The 21385-nt window shown below is 43.7% G+C and overlaps 1 protein-coding gene across 1 annotated transcript in view; it reads left to right on the top strand.

Annotated features, from left to right (window-relative positions):
* The window catches only part of sv2a (synaptic vesicle glycoprotein 2A), a 46365-nt gene that overhangs the window by 9456 nt on the left and 15524 nt on the right, over window positions 1-21385 (top strand). Inside the window, exon 2 of the mRNA XM_063880192.1 lies at window positions 15987-16773. Coding sequence (XP_063736262.1) covers window positions 16164-16773 — 610 coding nt within the window. The 5' untranslated portion in view covers window positions 15987-16163. The remainder of the gene's footprint in view (window positions 1-15986; window positions 16774-21385) is intronic.

Here is a 21385-nt window from a genome sequence, read left to right as displayed (position 1 = left end):
CAAAGACCATGGTCATGATGTGACTTATAAAGAATTATACGTTTCTTAATGATGCTCCTGACGTATAAACTAGAGGGTTGACTGATAAAATACATCATAGATACCTATAATCACCTATTTACACATCAACATTTAACTGTAGTAGGCACTCATGGCATGCTACAGTAAAATAGTCCACACAGTATCATAAGTTAGTACTGTTTGTGTAAGGTTAAGTACATATTGATGCATCCCTGATTGCCCTCATAACGCACTATAGATTTAGTGTGCATGGAACGCGTTACAGACTTATTGATGAGTGAAGCATTTATTGAATTGGGTCGAGATTATTTACGAATTATGCTGAACACTGTATTCTCAAAAAATGTGTCGGTCTTGACTTCATTTAATTGGACTTTGACTTTATTCTGTGCAAACCAAATATTTCTCAGCTGTAGCATATCAGTTTAATGTCCAGTTTTTTTTAGATGCTACAACAACACCTGGGCCTTTGATAGTTTCACTTTGTGCTCCACATTGCACAACCTATCCCCACCAGTTGTAATGAGGTCAAAGTAAAGTGTGCAGCAGGTGGACCAGATCAAAGTCTCAGCAGTCATGTGGATATGAGTAGTGGTATTAGACTAATATACTAAGAGATGACGTGACAACACCACAATGTGGACATAATAGTCAAATACATTGATAAAGTGCAGCCTCATGATTCATCTGTGCCCTTTTACATCTTATTTTGCTATCAGGAAGAAAAATAAATCAGAGAAAAAGATAGCAAATGTGAACCTCAGGATGTCAAGAAATACATTTTGCTGTGATTGTGATGAGATTTCCTCAAAGCTGGTTTATTCTGAGAGCGTTTCAGTGTGGTGTGTAGTATAAGGGCGATGGTCGTGATGCTCTATAAGAACTGTTCACTGGTTTCCTCCTCCTCATCCATCTTCTAGGAGCCCTAAACGCTTGTCTTTTCCCCAGCCAAAAAGCTGTCTGCTGCTAATCGAGTCTTGCATTTCTACTAAATAAAATGTCCCGCTCCTATAATTGAGTGCCAAGGCCTGATGTGAAAGGGGAAAATCATGCTCGGCAGTTCAGCAGATGCTTTTAACGTTTGAGTTTTAGTTCAGTAAAGAGTAAGTGTTAAATGCTCAGGGCTTTCAGCGAGAGTTATGAATGGCCGTTATGGGCTGGTGCTGAAAGAGCTGCCTTGTCAGAGCTGGACTAATGAGGTTATCACTCCTCTAGTGGCAGCTGGAGATCTGTAGTGCTCCTCTGGACGTGAATAGCTGAGATATTGAGCGACTATTCACTTATAATATTCCCCATGCGCTGCTCTACTGCAGACCGAGACCATGTTGTACATCAATAAAGTTTACAGTAAAAACATCCGTCGAGATTCACTCATTATTCACAGCCACAGCTCTGGGCTCTCTGTTAGAGTATATGTAAAATATAATGCCAGATTAAATGGCAGAAAACACCTCCTAGTGCTGGTTTTAAAAAAAAAGGTACAGTTCACCAAATAATAAATATATACCAATATTCTTCTTAGTGCTTCAATTTGAGATGCAGCAGAACTATCAATGGCAGATATCTTCAAATCTCAAACCCTTTTTTATGATAATGGCACGTAACAAAGCATTTATACTTTGGTCTCAGCAAACTCCTGAAGAAATAAGTGTCTCTTTGCCAGCTTTACTGAATGAACTGAATGGCGCTGAATGAACCAGCAAGTTGCTAACTTTGTCTCCTTTGCTGTTCCAAGTGGTAAATGTACATTTGGTCTATCTGAGAACTGGTGGCAGCTTTTTGGAAACAACATTGATGAAAATGAAGTCAGAAAAATCAGCTGAAAGACATGAGAGCCCACCAGAGCTAAGGTGTTTCCCCTCCTCATTAGACATGGTCATTTGATATATAGTGAACATAAAATATCGGAAAGTGCAACTTTAAGTGCAGACAAACCATCTCCCTGGTCCTGAGATTATTCGGTGCAGCTTGGACTCACAACGTAGTGTATAGCTCCAAGATGTCATGATTCATTTATCTCCCATGTGTTTCCCTGCCATCTTTTGTTAGCATGCTTTCAGCAGGCCACAATGTATGGTGTGTGTGTGTGTGTGTGTGTGTGTGTGTGTGTGTGTGTGTGTGTGTGTGTGTGTGTGTGTGTGTGTGTGTGTGTGTGTGTGTGTGTGTGTGTGTGTGTGTGTGTGTGTGTGTGTGTGTGTGGTCCCTCTGGCATATTCTCTTGCTCACTAAAATGAAAATGGGATTACATAATTAAGTCTTTCATCGGTGGCAAACGACAGCCTGGGTTTTCTCTCGGTCCCTCCCTGCGACCGTTAATTTATTATCAATTTCCACTTCATTACAGATGCCAGAGTAGTTTGGAGAAGTGCTTTGTTTCACAATAACGCTTTATATTGCAAGCTTATCAATTTTCTATTTACTCCAATTTAGCTTTCAGTGAGGGCCAGTTGCATACAAAGACTTACAATATGTATATTTAAATTGTGTAGTGATATTTTTTGGACTGCAGTCCCAGCTGCATGGTAACATAAGCACACATTTGCAGGTATTTGTTATTCATTGGCAAAGATACCATCAACTCCCGCTCTCTTTTCTCAGTATCTCAAGCTTGTAAAAGGTCAATCAGATGGTGATGGGCGCCCTCGCTGCATCAAGAGTCTCCTTGTACAAAGGTCGTGACCATGGTGACGAAGTAGGATCATCCAATCATCTGACTCCTCAGTGATAGATGGAAAATTGATTGAGTCCCTCTGCAGACATTATTGTAGAGGACTCCAGCTGTATAGTGTCTAAACTAAATATAATACGGATATATTGTCAGCCTCTGCACCAAACAAACTGTAGCACAAGGATAAAGGGACAAGAAACCACATGTATGTTTTGCAGAGTTAAAATGACTTGCTTATATTTGTGTTGCCTCTTTTAGACTGTGCTTTGAATATATAGAATAAGCCCCAGTAGGTAAGAGTTAAATAATACACTGCCTGGCCAAAGAAAAGGTCACACACTCTAATATTCGTTGGACCGCTTTTAGCTTTGATTACGGCATGCATTCGCTGCTGCATTGTTTCCACAAGCTTCTGCAATGTTTCCACAAGCTTCTGCAATGTCACAACATTTATTTCAGTCCAGAGTTGCATTCATTTAGTTGTTTATCTTGTATTGATGACGGGAGATTCGGACCACTGCGGAAAGACTTCTCCAGCACATCCCAAAGATTCTCAATCGGGTTCAGGTCTGGACTCTGTGGTGGCCAATCCATGTGTGAAAATGATGTCTCATGCTCCCTGAACCACTCTTTCACAATTTGAGCCCGATGGATCCTGGCACTGTCATCTTGGAACATGCCCGTGCCATCAGGGAAGAAAAAATCCATTGATGGAATAACCTGGTCCTTCAGTATATTCAGGTAGTCAGCTGACCTCATTCTTTGGGCACATAACGTTGCTGAACCTAGACCAGACCAACTGCAGCAACCCCAGATCATAGCACTGCCCCCCACAGGCTTGTGACCTTTTTTTTGGCCGGGCAGTGTAGCTGCCCAGCAAATGAAAAGCAAATAATTTAGACTGTTTTTCATTTAGATAGAGCACTACCAACATCCATCATTGATTCTGCCTTTAGTATGCAAGAAATTCAAATTCTTATCTCAAGGTGTTAGTGCACAATGACAATTATATAAATAAGGAAAATAAGCAGCTTTGCAGGTGGTAGACCTCCCTGTGTGAATGGATGAGACTTTTTGGATTAAAAGTAAGTAAGTAAATACAGCAATCTTTGATATCATAAAGAATATTATTGCACACAAACAGACCATTATTTCTAGGACTAAATATGCATCTAACAGAGGGAGTCATTGTCACGGTGAACGCCCCTTTTTCGTCGTCGGTGAGTCAAGCGGAACTAATTATCACTCGCATGGGAACACTCGAGCAGGAAAAGAAGACGCACGCAGTTCCGGCTTAATATCTGTTTAAAAAGACAAACGTCAGTAAAGCACGAGGAGAGTAAGAGGCGGCATCTCATCGAGCTCTTCCGAAGTTGTGCTGAATCTGGTACCGATTATTCAAAGACTGAACAGACAGCCGGTTTTTCACCTGTACTGTCTGGGCTACAAAAGGAATAAATCGGATAAAGATACAAGAAGCCTGGTCATTGAGTGAAACCCAGTTAAAACATTCAGAATTGGTGCCTCCCTATCAAGTGGGGGTTAAGCACAGCCAAAAAAAGACGGAACACTTGACAGTGAAAAACCGCCTCGAGCTGGTTGAAGAGGCTCCTAGCAAGCCAGGCTACAGCTTCTGCAGTTGGGCACACACGTGCAACTAAGTCAGCGGAGTCTACGCCCACCTGCAACTAAGTCAGCGGAGTCTACGCCCACCTGCAACTGAGTCCGCGCCCACCTGCAACTGAGTCCACGCCCACAGCTTTCCAAGTTCGTTTCCAAAGCCCAAAATGGAGTCAAAGTCTCTGCAGCAGTTAAAGAAGGAGAGAACGACTGCCAAACAGCGGTTTTCCCGACTGGCAAACTCACTACTGAAGTCTTGCAAGAAAATGTCGGCGGAAGAACTGGTGGAAGCCTTCAGCAAGGTCGCACTCGAGGCTGACCGGGTGATGGAGGCAAATGAGGAGGTGGAAATTTCCTGGACTGAGGAAGAAGCGCAGGCCAAAGAGGACGTAAGTGCAGACATTAAGAAGACATCAGATGAATGTGAAGAAAAACTTGAGGAGGTGGAGCAGGCTGTCCAGAGGGTTCTATGGGGAAGTTTTGGCAACCCTGAACTGTCCCTGGCACTGGGGGCAGCTGAAAGGGAGTGTGAGCGGATGCAGAAAAAGGAATCTGGCCTGAAATTGGAGGTATATGAATTAATGCTTAGTAACCTTGAGGGGCTGGTGAGAGCAGGAAAAGAAGCCATCCGCAAATGGACTCGCTGGGTCCCAGATGAAGAGCGGCCTGACTTCCAGCAGCGCATGAGGCGTGTGGAAGGTTGGCTGCTTGACTTGATTTCAGAGAAAGCCACCCTGTTACAGGCGAAGCTGGAGAATGATGGGTCCCCAGGAAAAGAGCCACGTCGGACACCTGCTATCAAATTGAAGCCAACAGTACTCCCGCAGTTTGATGGAAATAAGCGAAACTTCTACCTCTGGAAGAAGGAATGGGAGGCACTCCAAAAGCAAGGGGAACCTACCGGCTCCCGGGAGGTAAGGAAATTCCAGCTGTTGGATAGCCTTGAGGAAAAGGTAGCGAGGGACCTTCGCCTGTCAACATATGGAACGGCGGATGAAATCTTTCGCGTCCTTGAAAACCGGTTTGGAAATAAAACAGCAATTGCCCTGGAAATTGTTGAAGAGTTGCAGGCACTGCCACCGGTGAAAAGCTACCAACCCAGGCAGATCGTGGACTTGATCCAGGTTGTTGAAAAAGCCTTGTATGACCTCAGCGCGTTGGGAAACACGGGCGCCTTGAAAAATCCTCTCGTCACAAAGTCCCTGGAGAGCAAGCTGCCTGAAAGCTTAAAGAAGGAGTGGCTGGTCTATGTATCAAAAGGGAAGGAAGACGTATCACCTGAAGACAGGTTCGACATGCTCCTTGGTTTTCTGAAAAGTCAGGAGAAGATTTATGAGCAATTGGATCAATTAAGGGATGATCCCAGCAAGAGAGAGGCAAGAATCCCACAAAAGCACGCCCGAACAAAGTCCACCAACTCCTCAAGCTCCCAAGCATCTTGTGTTGTCTGTGGAGATAGAGGCCACGGGAGGAAGCTGTATTACTGCAAGAAGTTCAAAGAGCTCAGAGTGGCAGAAAAGAAAGAAGCAGTTAAGGAACTTGGTGCTTGTGGGAGGTGTCTCGAGGTTCACGGCAATGATGCAGAGTGCAAGACCACCTTTTTGTGTAAAAGCGAGGGGTGTAAGGACACTCAAGGCCCACGTCATCACTATTACCTCTGTTCCAAGGCTGGAAGAGAAAGAGATGGGCTGAGGAAGTTGAGGCCGAGCCCTGCAAGAGGCGAATTGAAAAAGTACACAGAGACCCAGGAAGAGTTCCTGACAAGCCTGGCCCCCGACTTGGCTCAGCGGTGTCGAAATGTGTTCTGTAATTCGGTCTCAAAAACATTCAGTTCAGTCATGGCGGAGAATGGTATTGATGAGTTCCCAGTCATAATGATGATCCTCGAAGTCACTGCAAATGCTGGGCAGAAGCTTGGGACCCTGATAGACTTGGCATCCGACACCAATTACATCACTCACGAGGCTGCTTGGGAGCTGAACTTGCAGAGTGAGGATGTCACGCTCATAGTCCATGGAGTTGGCGGGATGCAAGTAACAGTTGAGACCAAGCGGTATCTACTGAAAATCCGGGTCACAACTTCAAAGGGAACTTTGAGATCCCACCAGCTTGTGTGTTATGGGCTGAATAGCATCGCAGAAGTAAATCGGCACGTGCCACCCAAGAGACTGCAAAAAATATTTCCTGACGTTCCCCTCCATAAACTGGTCCGTCCCACTAAAATCAAGCTCCTCATCAGCCAAAAAGAAGGCCAGCTCATCCCTCAGAAGGTGCGCTCCGTTGGTGACCTTGTCTTGTGGGATGGTCCCCTTGGGACGACAGTGGGTGGTTCTCATCCAGACCTTTTGGAAGATGTTACAATCACGGCCCATGGCTCCAGAACTCATTTTGCACGCTCCATGCGGACAGCAGCTGCAGAGTATAAGGAAATCATCTGTAAAGGCTCACTTGAACAGCCTCCACTCACCCAAGCCACTACGTGTGCGGCCAGCAAAGACTTCCTGGACTGGTGGAGGTGGGACAGGATTGGGGCTGCCTGTGAGCCCAGGTGCGGCGGCTGTAGATGTGGACATTGTCAACCTGGGGGGAAAGAGATGACCATTTCTGAGGAGCGGGAGCTGGAGCAAATAAAGAGTGGGTTGACGTATGTAACCGGAGATCGTCACAGTGAGAAGCCACATTGGCATGCGAAATATCCCTGGATAGAGGATCCAGTAACATTGCCCAACAATAGGAGGGCTGTCGAAGCAACATTCATGAGGACTGAAAAGGCGATTACGAGGGTCAACATCGGAGATAAGCCGGCAGGCTGCATCGCACAAGTCGCCATGCGTGAGACGGCGAATCTGCCAATGTTCAACCACCTTGCAGACGAGCGCCGTGTGCTGGAACAAGACGCCTATGTCGATGATGTCCTGACTTCGCACAACGACCCGAGTCAGCTCAAGCAAATAACAGCTAATGTCGAAAAGATCCTGGAAGCCGGCGGATTCTACATGAAGCCGTGGGTCTACTCTGGCCAAAGTGGGAGGCCAGGACACAGAGACCTGGAGAGGAAAGAACCCTCAGTGATGGTCCTTCCAAACCAACTCTCCGAAGAGAACAATAAAGCTCTGGGTCTTGGGTATGACCCAGAGAGTGACAAACTTCGCATGATGGTGGCTGTGAACTTCTCTAAAAAGAAAAAGAAAATGAGATTGGGAGAAAACCTGTTGCAAGATGAAGTAAGGGCACGGGTGCCAAATCCACTCACTCGTAGAGAGCTCCTAAGTCAAGTCTCTGGACTGTACGATCCCCTTGGTCTTGTGACGCCTGTCAAGCAGAAGGGAGCCATCTTGGTGAGGAGAGCTTTCCAAGAAGCAAAGGGCAAATATAGTCCATCAGAAAATACATGGGACGTACCTTTGTCTGAGGGCCTCCGGGAAGATGCCGTCTGCCTCTTTGAGGACTATGCTGAGCTCGGTCGGGTGAGTTTCGTCAGAGCCTTGACACCTCCTGACCCATCCGCTGAGCCCTGCGGTATCACATTCTCCGATGGTAGTGAGCGCTCGTACGGCGCTGTGTTGTACCTGCGGTGGAAATTGCCACAAGACGTGACCATACGGCTAGTTAAATCCAAAGCCAGGCTGACGCCGTTAGACCATAAGGGGGACGCTGTCAAGGCTGAAGTTTGTGGAGCTGTCTACGCTGCCCGTCTGAAGAAGTATTTCCAGAAGCACTGCAGAATTTGTGTGGAGAGGTGGTACCACCTGGTTGATAGCCAGACAGTCCTGGGGGCTATCCAACGCGAAAGCTACGGCTACCAGACGTTCTTCGCAAATAGAATTGGGGAAATTCAAGGCAGCACGAACGTCCAAGACTGGTGGTGGATTCCTGGCCCACTCAACATAGCGGATATTATTTCCAGAGGGGCAAGCCCCAGAGAGTTGGATGAAGGCACAGAGTGGCAGCTGGGTCCTAAGTTCTTAAGTCTCCCAGAGAGTGAGTGGCCAGTGAAGTCCGCCAAGGATGTTGCTGCCGAAGCGAGAGAGAACCTCACACGCATCCAAAAGAAGGCTTTTGTTGCTGCCCTTACCCGGGCTGGAGCAAAGCAGGAGCCCAAGCAGGAGTCAAGGCAGGAGCCCAAGCAGGATCCAACTTCGACCTCCGCGGATCTGCATAGGCCACCAGCCGAGGTTGCAGCTTCAAGCCTGTTGGATATCAAGCGGTTCAGTAGCCTAACACGACTAATGAAGTCACTAGCGCTGGTCTGGGGGGCGGCAAAGAAGTTTCTTCATTGCAGAGCCAGGGGAAGACCAAAGTGGGAGGCAGTCCCATTGGTTGGCATCATCACTGCGGCCGAGAGGGAGGACTCATTCCGAGATCTGTGTTTAGCAGCACAAGAAGGAGTTACCTTCCCCAGCACCACAACAGACCGGCTGGTTGTGTACAAGGATGGAGCTAGTGGGCTGTTACTGTGTGGAGGCCGAATACAGTATTTCAAAGAAGACTGCTTGGCTGTTCCACTGGTTCCTTTCGACACCTGGCTAGGAACTCTACTGGCACGCCAAAGTCATCAGGAAGGTCATGAAGGGGTTGCCGGGACTCTGTTAAGGATGCGGCAAAAGGCTTGGGTCATCCAAGGTAGAAGGCTGGCCCAGAAAGTTGTCAACCAGTGCATCCACTGCAGGAAGGCAAGAGCTCAAGTATGCCAACAAGTCATGGGTGATCTGCCAGTAGAAAGGTCAAGACCTGCTGCGCCATTCCAGTTTATATCTGTTGACTTGTTTGGACCATACCTGGTGAGAGATGACATCAAAAAAAGAGTATCTATGAAAGTATGGGGGGTCGTCTTTTGCTGCATGGCGAGCCGGGCTCTGCACATAGATCTCGCCAGTAGTCTGTCCACAGAGAGCTTTCTAATGGCCTATCAGAGATTCGCTGCCATCAGGGGCCACCCCCTCAAGGTTTGGTCAGACCCTGGGACCAATTTTGTTGGTGCAAGATCTTTGCTGGAGGACTTGTACACCTTTCTGCAAAGCCAAGACACAGCAAGCCTGGAGGAGTATGCTGTAAAAAATGGGACAAGCTGGACATGGAAAGTGCTCCCCGCTGATTCACCACATCGAAACGGAGCTGCTGAAGCTGCCGTAAGGATTGCCAAGAGAGCACTTCAAAGTTTGGGCAAGACGGCAAGCCTTACTTTCAATGAGTTCCTGACAGCCCTCCAGTTGGCAGCTAACCTGGCTAATGAGCGGCCCATTGACGCAAGAATCCAGAGTCGAGAGGACCGCATTGAGTATGTAACACCAAACTCGCTTCTCTTAGGACGAGCATCTCCCAGTGGTGACGTGAAGTCCTTCAGCTTTAACAACTACCCCTACAAGCGCCTTCGTGAAATTCAAACCCAGGTGAATGAGTTTTGGAAAGCGTGGAGCCAGCTTGCTGGCCCAAGTCTCTTCATTAGAACCAAATGGCACACCACAGAAAGAAATGTCAGCGTTGGGGATGTTGTGTGGCTTTGCGATCAGAACGCTCTACGGGGTCATTTTAGGCTCGGCAGAGTCGTCACTGTAGCTCCCGACTCAAAGGACATCGTGAGAGATGTTGAGATTCTTGTCACACCAAGCAACTGTGCCTCCGTTCAGCATCAAAGGCCAGCGACCAAGTCCTCAGAGAGGTCAGAGAAGTCAAATGGGGTGGTATTGTGAAGAGATGTCAGACGGCTGGTAGTCCTTCTCCCTGTAGAAGAGCAGAATCCTCACTGTTTAGGTTCACCTTAAAGTTTGCAACCTATCTGTCCAAGTACAAAAAGGTTGAGTGGGAGGTGTCACGGTGAACGCCCCTTTTTCGTCGTCGGTGAGTCAAGCGGAACTAATTATCACTCGCATGGGAACACTCGAGCAGGAAAAGAAGACGCACGCAGTTCCGGCTTAATATCTGTTTAAAAAGACAAACGTCAGTAAAGCACGAGGAGAGTAAGAGGCGGCATCTCATCGAGCTCTTCCGAAGTTGTGCTGAATCTGGTACCGATTATTCAAAGACTGAACAGACAGCCGGTTTTTCACCTGTACTGTCTGGGCTACAAAAGGAATAAATCGGATAAAGATACAAGAAGCCTGGTCATTGAGTGAAACCCAGTTAAAACATTCAGAATTGGTGCCTCCCTATCAAGTGGGGGTTAAGCACAGCCAAAAAAAGACGGAACACTTGACAGTCATAATGTTATCAGCACAACACACACAGTTATCTTGCCCTCCACCTGTTCTCCATCTCCAACATCAACATTATGTATTTTTTATGGGAGTGGTGCAGGCTGGGTAAATGTCAAAACTGATAAAGATACAATTCAAACTTGTTGATCATACAGTATTCCCTGGCTGCAGCTGTCATCCAAAATGAATTCTTCTTCTTTCACTGAATAGTATTTTCAGTGTGTAGCCAGCTCTCTGTGCAGCCTGCATAAAGGTTTAAACATTTTTGAAACACAACACATCGTGCCGACTTTTCCCTCCTTTTCAACGTATTTATGAAAACTGCAACCAAGGTCATTTCCTCTTTTCCACCACACACCTTATGTTTAATTCATCCGTGTGCACTGCAAGTTTACTCAACCACAGTCTGCTGACATTAGTCAACATGACAGAGTGAAATATTATCTGCTGGTGATATTGCTTTACATCTACTGAAGGGATGGTGGATTTAAAGCGCAGACTCTGAGTTTATCACTTGCTGCTTTCTTGACAGTTTGTTTTTTAGCCGTGAAATCCAATTTTCTGCTGCAGGGTGGAGCTGAGAGGAGTGAGTTAGTACTGCCGTCATGACTTTCACAGTCTTTAATATATTCTTAATGGAGCAATCACTCTCCAAAATGCTTCAAAGATGTAGATTAGAGGAGGGAAGTCAGGTTTGAACTCTTTAACTGGAGAAAACAACTAACAAATCCTCTCTGTTTTGAAGGGAGATGCATTTTCTTTTTCCACTTGCATAACATTGTGAATATGTGTGTCTATTCTTTCATGCATGATGGTAAACTTGAAATCTTATGATTATGGCATTTTGGTAACAAAAGACATCAAATTGTCATATTGGTCTGTAGAAAATAACAATGTGCATGATCCAAATTTCCCTGATACATTATAGATGAAAAAATGAATCAGTTCTTTGAACAAAACAAATATTAAAGTAAGAACTTGTCAAGTCCTAAATATATATCTGAAAAGTATCTGCCCGAATTCACTGCACAGGTCTAAATGTGTGTGTTGCAACATGCATATATATTTTTACATTTGTTTGGGGACTGAATAACCAAACAACAGACTGACTTAACAGCAGCTGGACATGTGAGTCAAAGCTGAGCTACTAAAACAAAACAACTAGTATGACTATGTAGCATTTATTCATCATAATCCATTACAAATGCCACATTTGTTAACACAAAGATGCAAGTGAAAACTAAAATGAGCAAATGATGGGATGAGATCCAGGCTGGTGACAAAGCACCAAATGTTTTTCACAACATTTGCTGATGATGTGATGTGCTTGCCTGTCCAAGTGAGAAACTGTAAAAAAAAAAAAAAAAAGGAGCTGCCGTTTTTTGGGTCTTAAATCGAGCACAGAATGAAAGATAAACAGATAAAATAATGGACATGTTGTTGAGTTATGTGCGACTAGAGCTCAACCTGAAAGCAACACTGCTGTCCAAATCTATACAGATCCTGAGGGATGTTTGAGAGGCTGTTAATCCATATAAATGATTAATTGACAAATATTTTGTATAGTATTTGGATAGAACAGAGCTATTTAGAGAGGAATATAACAAGACTTGACCTAAAGGCACTGCCACTGATACTCCAGTCACTGATGCACACCATGTTGATTGATTCAGCCCTGGGTGTTCCTGTAGTTCAGCCTGAAGTGTTTCTGTTTTGACCCCCAATGATGCAGCTCAGCAACCTTTAAACTTTCTTCCTGCCTGAAGTAATAAAATCAACATCAATCGAACATGGTGCTGTGGTGGTTCTGATGTATGGTGTACTGGTTCTTATCTTACGCCTGTGGGGAGATCAAGGGTGTTCAGCTAGGCTATGAACCAGCCTTACCTTGTCTGTTGCACACCACATTTTGGCCCGTGTGGTAGTTCAAAAACTGTCTCGTTTTTGGAGCAGATTTATTGTATATCAAATATTATTTCATCATCTAGGAAAGTTAGGAATGAGAGGAGATGGTTTCTTAAAGTCAAGGCTGTCATCAATACGCATTATATACTGTTAAAAACTATATAAGAGTAGATGTTTATTCTGTAATTTGTGTATTTATTGTATTATTCTGTCCACATCCTTACATCATAAGGAAGGGGATCTACAGTAAACTCCATCCCTCCTTCCTCAGTTTCAGTTTCAGATGCATTCAGCGAGTATGTTCTTAGAAACTCACTCGTCCCAGCAGACCTCCAGGCTGTGTCTGTTCAACCCCCCCCCCCCCGAGAGGCTACAAGGGAAGCATTCAAAGGTTTCCTCCCTCCTGTCTGCTCCCCTCCTCAGCCTTTTCTGAAAAACATCTGCTGCATTTAATTTGCCATAACAAAGTTATCATACACAAATAGTTATTCAAATAGTAGATTTCAATGAACAGGAACGTCGATAATAAAGATTTTTCCATTAATTGGCACTTGGCAATTGACACTGTAATGTAACAACGCCTTTCCATTGTACCAGATACTAATTACATGGCTCATTGATGTATTGATCATTACACTGCAGAGCGTCCTGATCGCTTCCTATACATCCAGACAGCAATAAATACAAAGCACTGGGGGCATTATGTTTGCCAAAATGTAATTGAGTGACTCAGAAAAAACTGGATGTTGCCCCTTCAACACCTTCTTCACCCTGTTATTACTGCAGTGGACTGAGGGAGAGTATACTTTAAACTCTGCATTGCCATCCATTTTACTTTCAAATATTTTTAAATGAGAGGTTTAGCGTAATTTCTGTCACCTATTGTCTGCTACTTGATAGTGTTTGGCTAAGTACGGGTGGGCCTGGGTTTCTTAGATTAACGGGAGGAAATAATGATGACTTAAAAAATTAATTATAGACAAGCAATTTATCTTTTCTTCATTAACTTTCAGTGACAATGGGTGTATAACGGGACATGAAATATTACATACCAAATAAGTATGTTTTTTGTTGCTTTAAAGTCATAACAGATGTAGCACTTCAGCAGACAGTGTTTGGTGGTGCTGTTACCTTTGCTCAAAAGCTGTTCTGCAGTACATTGAGCCAGTGTTTGTGTTGTTGCGTGTTGCCAGCCCCCTCAGGCTGAACCTCATGTCTCTCCCCCCCATACTGATGCTCTCTTAAAGAGACTGTGGGAAGATACAAGAATGACTTGTTGTGTTTTCTACAGCTGCAGTCGTTTCCGCAGAGACTTCGCTCTCTGGGCGCACATCATCTCTGCTGGGTCTCAGGAGCACAAACATGCTAGACATGCTTTTAAAGTAAAGCTAGTTTTCTCCCTTCAATATTCAGTGTGTAATTGAATCCGAAACATAGTGGATGGCTACTCTTGCTTGATATTTGTTTACATGTCAACAAGCATCATTGAACACAACAGCTGTGCTTACAGCTCGCAAGCAAAGGGCAATGTATTTGGCCATTCTGTATCCTCTGCAGGTCATGCAAGACTGATCACTTGCAGGTCCACTACACAGATTAAAAACACTGCTCAAGTTACAGCATCACTCATGTTGAATCTTTTAGGGTAAAATATACTGTATTTCTGGCTGAAAGTTTTGCCCTTTTTAAAAAAAATAAAGCTGCATAAACTCTAAGACATTGTTAATACTTGGTGTTGAAATTCATACTGTAATACATACAGTACTAGGGTTAGGGTATATTCTCTGGATTTGGGCATTTTATCTGTATAGTATATGTTATAAGAAGTGTAAGGTAATATTAATATGCTATCAAATTGTGATATGTTTAGCTTTACTGTAGTAAAACTCAAAAACACTATTATTTTTAAGCTACCCAGCTGCCAATTTAGCCTGATTTATTAACCAAGAGGTTCTGAGTATGAGTAAACTACAATCCATGAAACACACATGTTAAGATGTTTGTTTAGCTTTTTCTTTTGTATTCTTGTTCAGTTAGAAAAGCTTGGGTAGCATCACAGCGGCAGAAATGTCATGGAAAAGATAAGGGTGGCCCGCTGATAGATTCAGTTGACAGCTGTTCTTTATTTTTCTCTTCTCAACTTTAAGAGTACAAAGATAATGGAGGCAGGAAATTGAAAGGAGTGATGGAGGTGGACGTGTGATAGTGCATGAGGGGGGAGGATGATGATGGATGAGTAGAAGAAAGGATATTTTGTGCATAATGGACCAAGAAGAATAGTATGTGACAAAATGATCTTCTATATTTTATGCATTAGTTTGTTAGTTTCCTGTCAAAAAGGTTTAATTGCTTTGATCTGTTTCTGACAAATACTAAAACACACTTCAAAAATGTCCCTTCTGATGTTTGTTCTGACAACCATACAGTAATAAATTACTTCACAGCAATAAATGTTATGATTGAACATTAGCTTCAAGTCACAGATTCAAATCACAAGAAGCGGGCGCTCTACCGTTGTTGTGTATGTTGATAATCTGCAGACGCCAATCCAATTCCTTCTTTTCATCCCTCTTTAAGCTAACCAACCTAGCTTTAAACACCTCATGCTTAAGATGTGGAATACATATTTCACCCTATAGAAGAAACACAAGATCACGGCATGCCTCAGTGATGTAATACTGCTGATTCGTCGTCTTCTTATTTATAGACAAATGCATTTTCCATCATTTTGACTACCTACGTTGTAAATTTATTATCTCTTTAATTTACAAACACCATCTATTGCACGTCTGTCCGTCCTGGGGGAGGGATCCCTCCTTTCTTGTTCTCCCCAAGGTTTCTTCCATTTCCCCCGTAAACTGTGGTGTTTCTTTGGAAGTTTTTCCTAATCCAATGTGAGGGTCCAAGGAAAGAGGGTTCCGTATTTATATTCTGTACACTGTAAAGTCCACTGAGACAAATGTAAAATGTGTGATATTGAGCTATATTAATACACTTTGATTGATTGCTGCTTCTTTATATTTAAACTTTGTCAAACAGAACTTTGAGTTGACCAGCACTGAAATCCAATCCCTTGGAGTTATTCGGTATTGGACTTATTGGTAAACTGGATTGTGTTGGTGCAAACCTAACACAAGTGTACTCAGCAGGACGTTCAGCCTAACAGCAGTAGCACTTTCTCAATCCATTGACCTTTACTGCGCCATGTAGTATTGAAGCCATGCTTGTTATTCACAGATGTCTGTGTCACAGCATGGATCCATTATATGTTGGCTCTGTGGTGTGCCACGATGTAAATGCCACAGAGCGATTAGTGCTGCGCTGAGGAGAGAGCTGTTCAGTCAATATAGGTCACTGAGCTCCAAGATTCATGTCAGCACCTTAAAGCTGTCATGTCTTTTTTCCCACCATTAGTGCTGAGCTAGATAATATAAATGCCAATGGTCCTTCAGTGCAAATTGCCTCTGATCTACATTGTTGAAAAAGGTGCTTACAATGGATGTTTCTGCCTCACATGCGCTACTCTGCCAATGTGATCAATCACACTAACACAAACCCTTTTCTTTGCTTTTCCACAGGATTTATTACCCATCCGCAGGCTGGCCAGAGTCCCCCAGCAGCAGTGCAGGAGCAGGGAGCTGTCCGCGGTGCTGAATTCATCAGACACAGAAATCCACATTGCAACCTCATGTGCCTGGGCCGCTCCTGATAGCTCCCATTCCTAGCAGCAACTGACCAACACCTCCACATCCAAGATGGACGACGACGGGCGTTACAGAGACGGCCGCTCAGACTTTGTCCGAGGCGCCAAGGACATTGCCAAAGTGGCCAAGAAACAGGTCGGCAAGAAGATGGGGCGTGGCGCGGACAAAATGGCCGACGAATACACCAAGCGCTCCTATAAACGCTTTGAGGAGGAAGATGATGATGACGACTACGGCGGTATGCCAAGCAACGACGACGGATACTATCGCAATGACAGCCGCGCCAATGACGATGAAGGTCACAGCGACTCCACTGAAGGTCACGATGAGGACGATGAGATCTACGAAGGGGAGTACCAGGGCATCCCCAGAGCCGACTCGGGAAAGGCGGGCAGTGTGGATGGCGTCGCGGCCGCCCAGGCAGGGCAGTTCAGAGATATGTCGGCCTATGAGGCCGAGAGGAGGAAAGACCAGGAGGAGCTGGCCGAGCAGTACGAGGCCATCCTGCAGGAGTGCGGCCACGGGAAGTTCCAGTGGACGCTCTACTTCGTGCTGGGGCTGGCGCTGATGGCGGACGGCGTGGAGATCTTTGTGGTCGGCTTCGTGCTTCCCAGCGCAGAGAAGGACATGTGTCTGTCTGAGCCCAACAAGGGCATGCTGGGTAAGATTTCCAGATATCTTTATTCCAAAAATAATAACACTAAGACAAAAAATTAAAAAGGAGAAGGCGTGAGAAGCAGGAGGGATTCAATACTCCACCTGTTTTGCCACTTTTACAAAATGACAGGAGGACAGGGGCCAGATAACAAACAGAAAATAGTATTTATGAGATCAAATGAATAAACAATCAACTGCCCATAACTCATCTGTCTTGGAAATTATTTATTCTAAGACACTGATTTATTAAACAAGATTATTTTAATTGAGTTCAAGGATTGTGCTTCACACATCAGATATTCAACTGCAGTTATTAGCTGCAACTGCATTTTAGTTTAGCAATTAGGACCAATCAAAATCATGACTGTGGAATGGGGAGATACAGGGGATGCCATATGTAAAGGGAGGGCAGGCCATGGGCTGCTAATTCCAGCTTTAATTTTTATATTAAAATAAAATAAAATAAATGGTCGGGGGAGCGCTCGTAATTTGAGTATCACTGTTATAGTCATAAGCACATGATAACTTTAGAGTACAACTTGTGTTTCTGTCCACTGAGCCACTCATCTGCTGTCTTCTGTGCCCTTTCTCTGTTTATTTTTATCTTAGTGCCTCCTTTGGGAGTTTATGCCACCGCTTCACATTTTATCTCTGTCTTATCTTAGCGGGAACCTTTGCAGTTTATCCCCCAGTAATTGGTTTTCTTCAGCCTCGTTGGCAGAAGCACTACAGCTATTTAAGATTCAACTGCCCGTGCAGCCCTTGAACAGCGGCAGAATTTTAATCGAACTCACAGCCTCTCGCCTCTCCGCTTCAGTGAGTGTGTGTGTGGTTCAGGTTGTAAAGGTGATTGTGGGCACAGTTTATGTTTCCTAAAATGCACATGTGCTCAATGTTTTAGTATGTTGCCCACTACATGTCATACAGACAAAGACCATGTGATAGATTCATTTCTTGATGTAAAAGATTTTACGTCTGGAATTAATTTGATTTTAGTTGTTAATGTGGTTCAGAGAGCCCTATATGCATGAATCTGACATGCTCCTATACCCCTGTTACTGCCTGGTCTATAGACGTATTTGGAATCCAGACTGATGATTATTTTAGGGGGTTTAGAAGAAGACAAGGTTTCTTCAACCCTTTGATTAGGAAGAATTTGTTGATACAGAGCACAGTCTTTATTTTCTGCTCTTGCATTCATCAGTGAGGTGAGATATGTGCGTGTTCATGTAGCTTTAGCTCCAGTTATCCTGTCTGGCCTTTGTAACTATTGTGCAGTGTTCACTCTATTAGAACACTGTACGCGCAGATATACACACACAGATCTACACAGGCACACACAAGCATGCACACAGTACATTTGACCTCCATTTTAATCCGCTACTGGGTTGTGTGATTTTTCCCATGGTGAATGAACAGCACAAGGTGTGGTTTGCAGTGCTGACATCTACAGTGACCAACCTGTCAGTCTGTCTAGTACTATAGATCAACATAAAGATGTGTGTCATCATACTCCTAATGTGTGTGTCTTTGCATTGCAGAGGCGGGGTACAAAAAAGTAAAAGCAGCTGCATGATAAACAAGTGCACTGTTGAAAAGTCTTGCAATAAATGTCCTTTAAGAAAGGAAACAATGCATGAAGCAAATAAATAAATACAACACAAATGAAAATATTCCTGTAGCCCCCAGATTAAACAGTGTTGTTAGAATTAAGCACTATAAAACGGAAAGACTCAAATGTACCTTTCGTTATTTTAAGTAAATACACTGAGTTGCTTCTAACATTTCAATCTCTCTCGACTGTCAATGATTCCATCCCCTCTTCCTGTTACGCAACAAGCCTGACTCATGCTAGAGAGCCTCCTTTGCTCATGCCTCTCTGCATCCCATGTTTCCTAGTGTCCTCTCCCCCAACCCCCGTCCTCACCCTCTTCTTCTACACACGGTCAAAACAGCTTCTTCTTCTGCCTTCACAGTGCCAGCCAATCATGTATTGTGTGTGACAGAAAGCGCCTGCACATGTGTGAGGGGTAATCGCCTGCAGAATATTAACTCCCTTGCAGCAGAAAGATTTCAGATACACCCAGAGAGAAAGATTCAGAGGGAACACATCACTGCTAGTTTCTTTGTTAGATACATTGTTAGTACATATCCTCGATCCCATATTCATTTTATGTTTCCACCAGCGCAGAAATATGGAAATGGAAATCAGTACAGGCAGAGTGAGGCTCTGAAATGGCAGCAGTGATGCCTGTGGTGCAGCGTTTTTGCACAGTGATGAGCTAGAGGAGACACTTTCACAGCAGCAGAGAAGCACAGAGGAGTTGTCATTGATTCGTCCTTGTTGGGAAGCTGCAGAGGTTGCAGCTGCAGTGTTGTTGGTTTGCCATCATTGGAAAAAAAAAAGTGGGGGTTTATTACATGCAGCAGCTCTTACATTGCTTTCTAAATAAATATACAGCCCCGGGAAAAAAAAGAGACCACTTCAGCATTACCAGTTTCTCTTGTTTTATTGTTTTTATTTATCTTTGAGTTAAATTGTTTTTTAAATGTATTATTGTATTCTATGAACTACTGGCAATTTTTCTCTGTGTTGGAATTCAACACACACTGGAATGTCTGCCATACATGTAGAGATAAAGATTTAAGAAAAAATTGGAGTGGTCTTTTAATTTATTCTACGACTGTATGTGTACGTATAAAAATACATGTGCCCCCTATACTGTATACCCAATATTTTTGGGTTGGTGGAAAATGAAACATATAACAATGTTACCTATAAGTTGAAGACATCTTTGAATACACACAGACGCAAAGTAGGAGATTCTTTTTATTGTCTTTCAATAAATGTCCAACTTTATTCTGGGAAATGTTGAGGTTTCTCTTTGAATGTTAAACCTGTCTTAAGTCAGTGGCATTTATTACCTTGAATGGCCCTAATATGCCATTATGTACATATGGCCCCATAAAACCAAATTATAAACGGAGATAGACAGGATGTGAATGTGAGTGAAGGACAACCTGTGTCTGTTTTATACATTGGCACCTGTTGGAGATGCTGTCAGAGGAAAAAATAAGAATGTGTTTGATTGAAATTATTCTACCTCTATAATAGATGCATTAAATTACACACAAAGCACAGATTCTGTCTTTACAATGAGTATGAAACAACTGAGTGTTGCTCCACTATGTTTTATTAAACTGAATCTCATTTAGCTGTTGTTTTTATCCAACTTGACTTACAATATTAGCGATAAACCATGAAGATACAAACTCAAAAAAGCAAGAAACAAAGAGGTACATTACAGGTATTAAATAAGCCAGATCGTTGTTAGCGCTGGTGCATTTTTGAGTCAAACAAGCTAAACCTTGCTGGAGTACTCCTTGTGCAAAACGGCACTCTAGGTATGCAGTTAGTTTCAAAAGATGTTTCCACCATTTGAAGTTGTTTTGGTTTGTTATGAAATTTGAATTCACATCCCACATTAAGCACTCACTGTCAAAGGGTGAGGCTGCTGCTGTAAAGCAATTAAAAGTAATGTATTTCAGCTTTCACTGGTTAGCAGTGGGGAGTGCAATGGCTGACTGGCCACGTCAACTGATGAGGGACTGCATCCTCCTCTGGTGCTGAAGAGCCTCGGCCCCCGGCTCATTCAAAACGCCCTGTGCACTCAGGCAGAAAGGGAAAACCGGCTATTAATAGTGCCCCCCCACTTGCCCTGCCCCCTCCCTAACTTGTGTACACAGACACACAACCCTCCAGTGGCACACGCTCTTCTTTCCATGTTCATGCACACACACACTACCCTGGAGCCTTTGGGAGCTCTGTCACCGCGCAGACCGGCCACTTCCTCCTCCTCCTCCTCCTCTTCCTCTTTCTCTTTTCCCCCCTGCTCTCTCTCTCTCCTTCACTCTTTATACTCCCTTCCCCCCACTTCCTCTCCAGAGTGATGAGGTGCTCAGCTGTCTAAAGACTTCTGCTTCTCTTCTCTCCTGTGCTATCACTCCTCAACCCATCTCTCCTGAATACTTCTCATTGTTCCCAGCTCCTCTGATTTCCTTTTATTTATATATATATATATATATATATATTTGTATTGCATATCATGTGAGTTATTGAAAAAGACAGAACAAAAGTTTAATTATCGACTGGAAGTCATTGTAAAAAAATAAGAAATACAGACAAACCTCAGGGGCTTAAAGAGCATTGGATAAAAGAATGATTTACATGATCTAAGGTTGGAATTGTTGAATGAATAAAACATGATACAATATGTTTTAAAAATGCAGAGAACTGATGAGAATAGTGATCGTATCAAACCTTGTTTTGGCTTTTGAAACTCCTTGTTGCTGTTTTTTCAAAATTGAAAATGCCAAATATACTGTGCTCTCAGAGAAATTAGCTGCTCGATATTTCAGAGTACTGTAGCAGATGTGAACAGTTGCTTATTCACACATTAAGCAGTTACAACATGAAATGAATGTTCATTTTGTTGGTCATTTATTTTTGCTTCTAGAACGAGGTTATAAAGATAGGACATCTATGCTTCTTTGGCTATCTTATCCTCTACTCAAAACACCATAATCCACTCAGCAACAGTTGAAAACTCAATGTT

Source organism: Eleginops maclovinus, chromosome 3, assembly GCF_036324505.1.
Source record: "Eleginops maclovinus isolate JMC-PN-2008 ecotype Puerto Natales chromosome 3, JC_Emac_rtc_rv5, whole genome shotgun sequence".
Taxonomy (NCBI): Eukaryota; Metazoa; Chordata; class Actinopteri; order Perciformes; family Eleginopidae; genus Eleginops; species Eleginops maclovinus.
The sequence above is the reverse complement of the archived record's forward strand: the minus strand, read 5'-3'. Positions and strand labels throughout refer to the sequence as shown.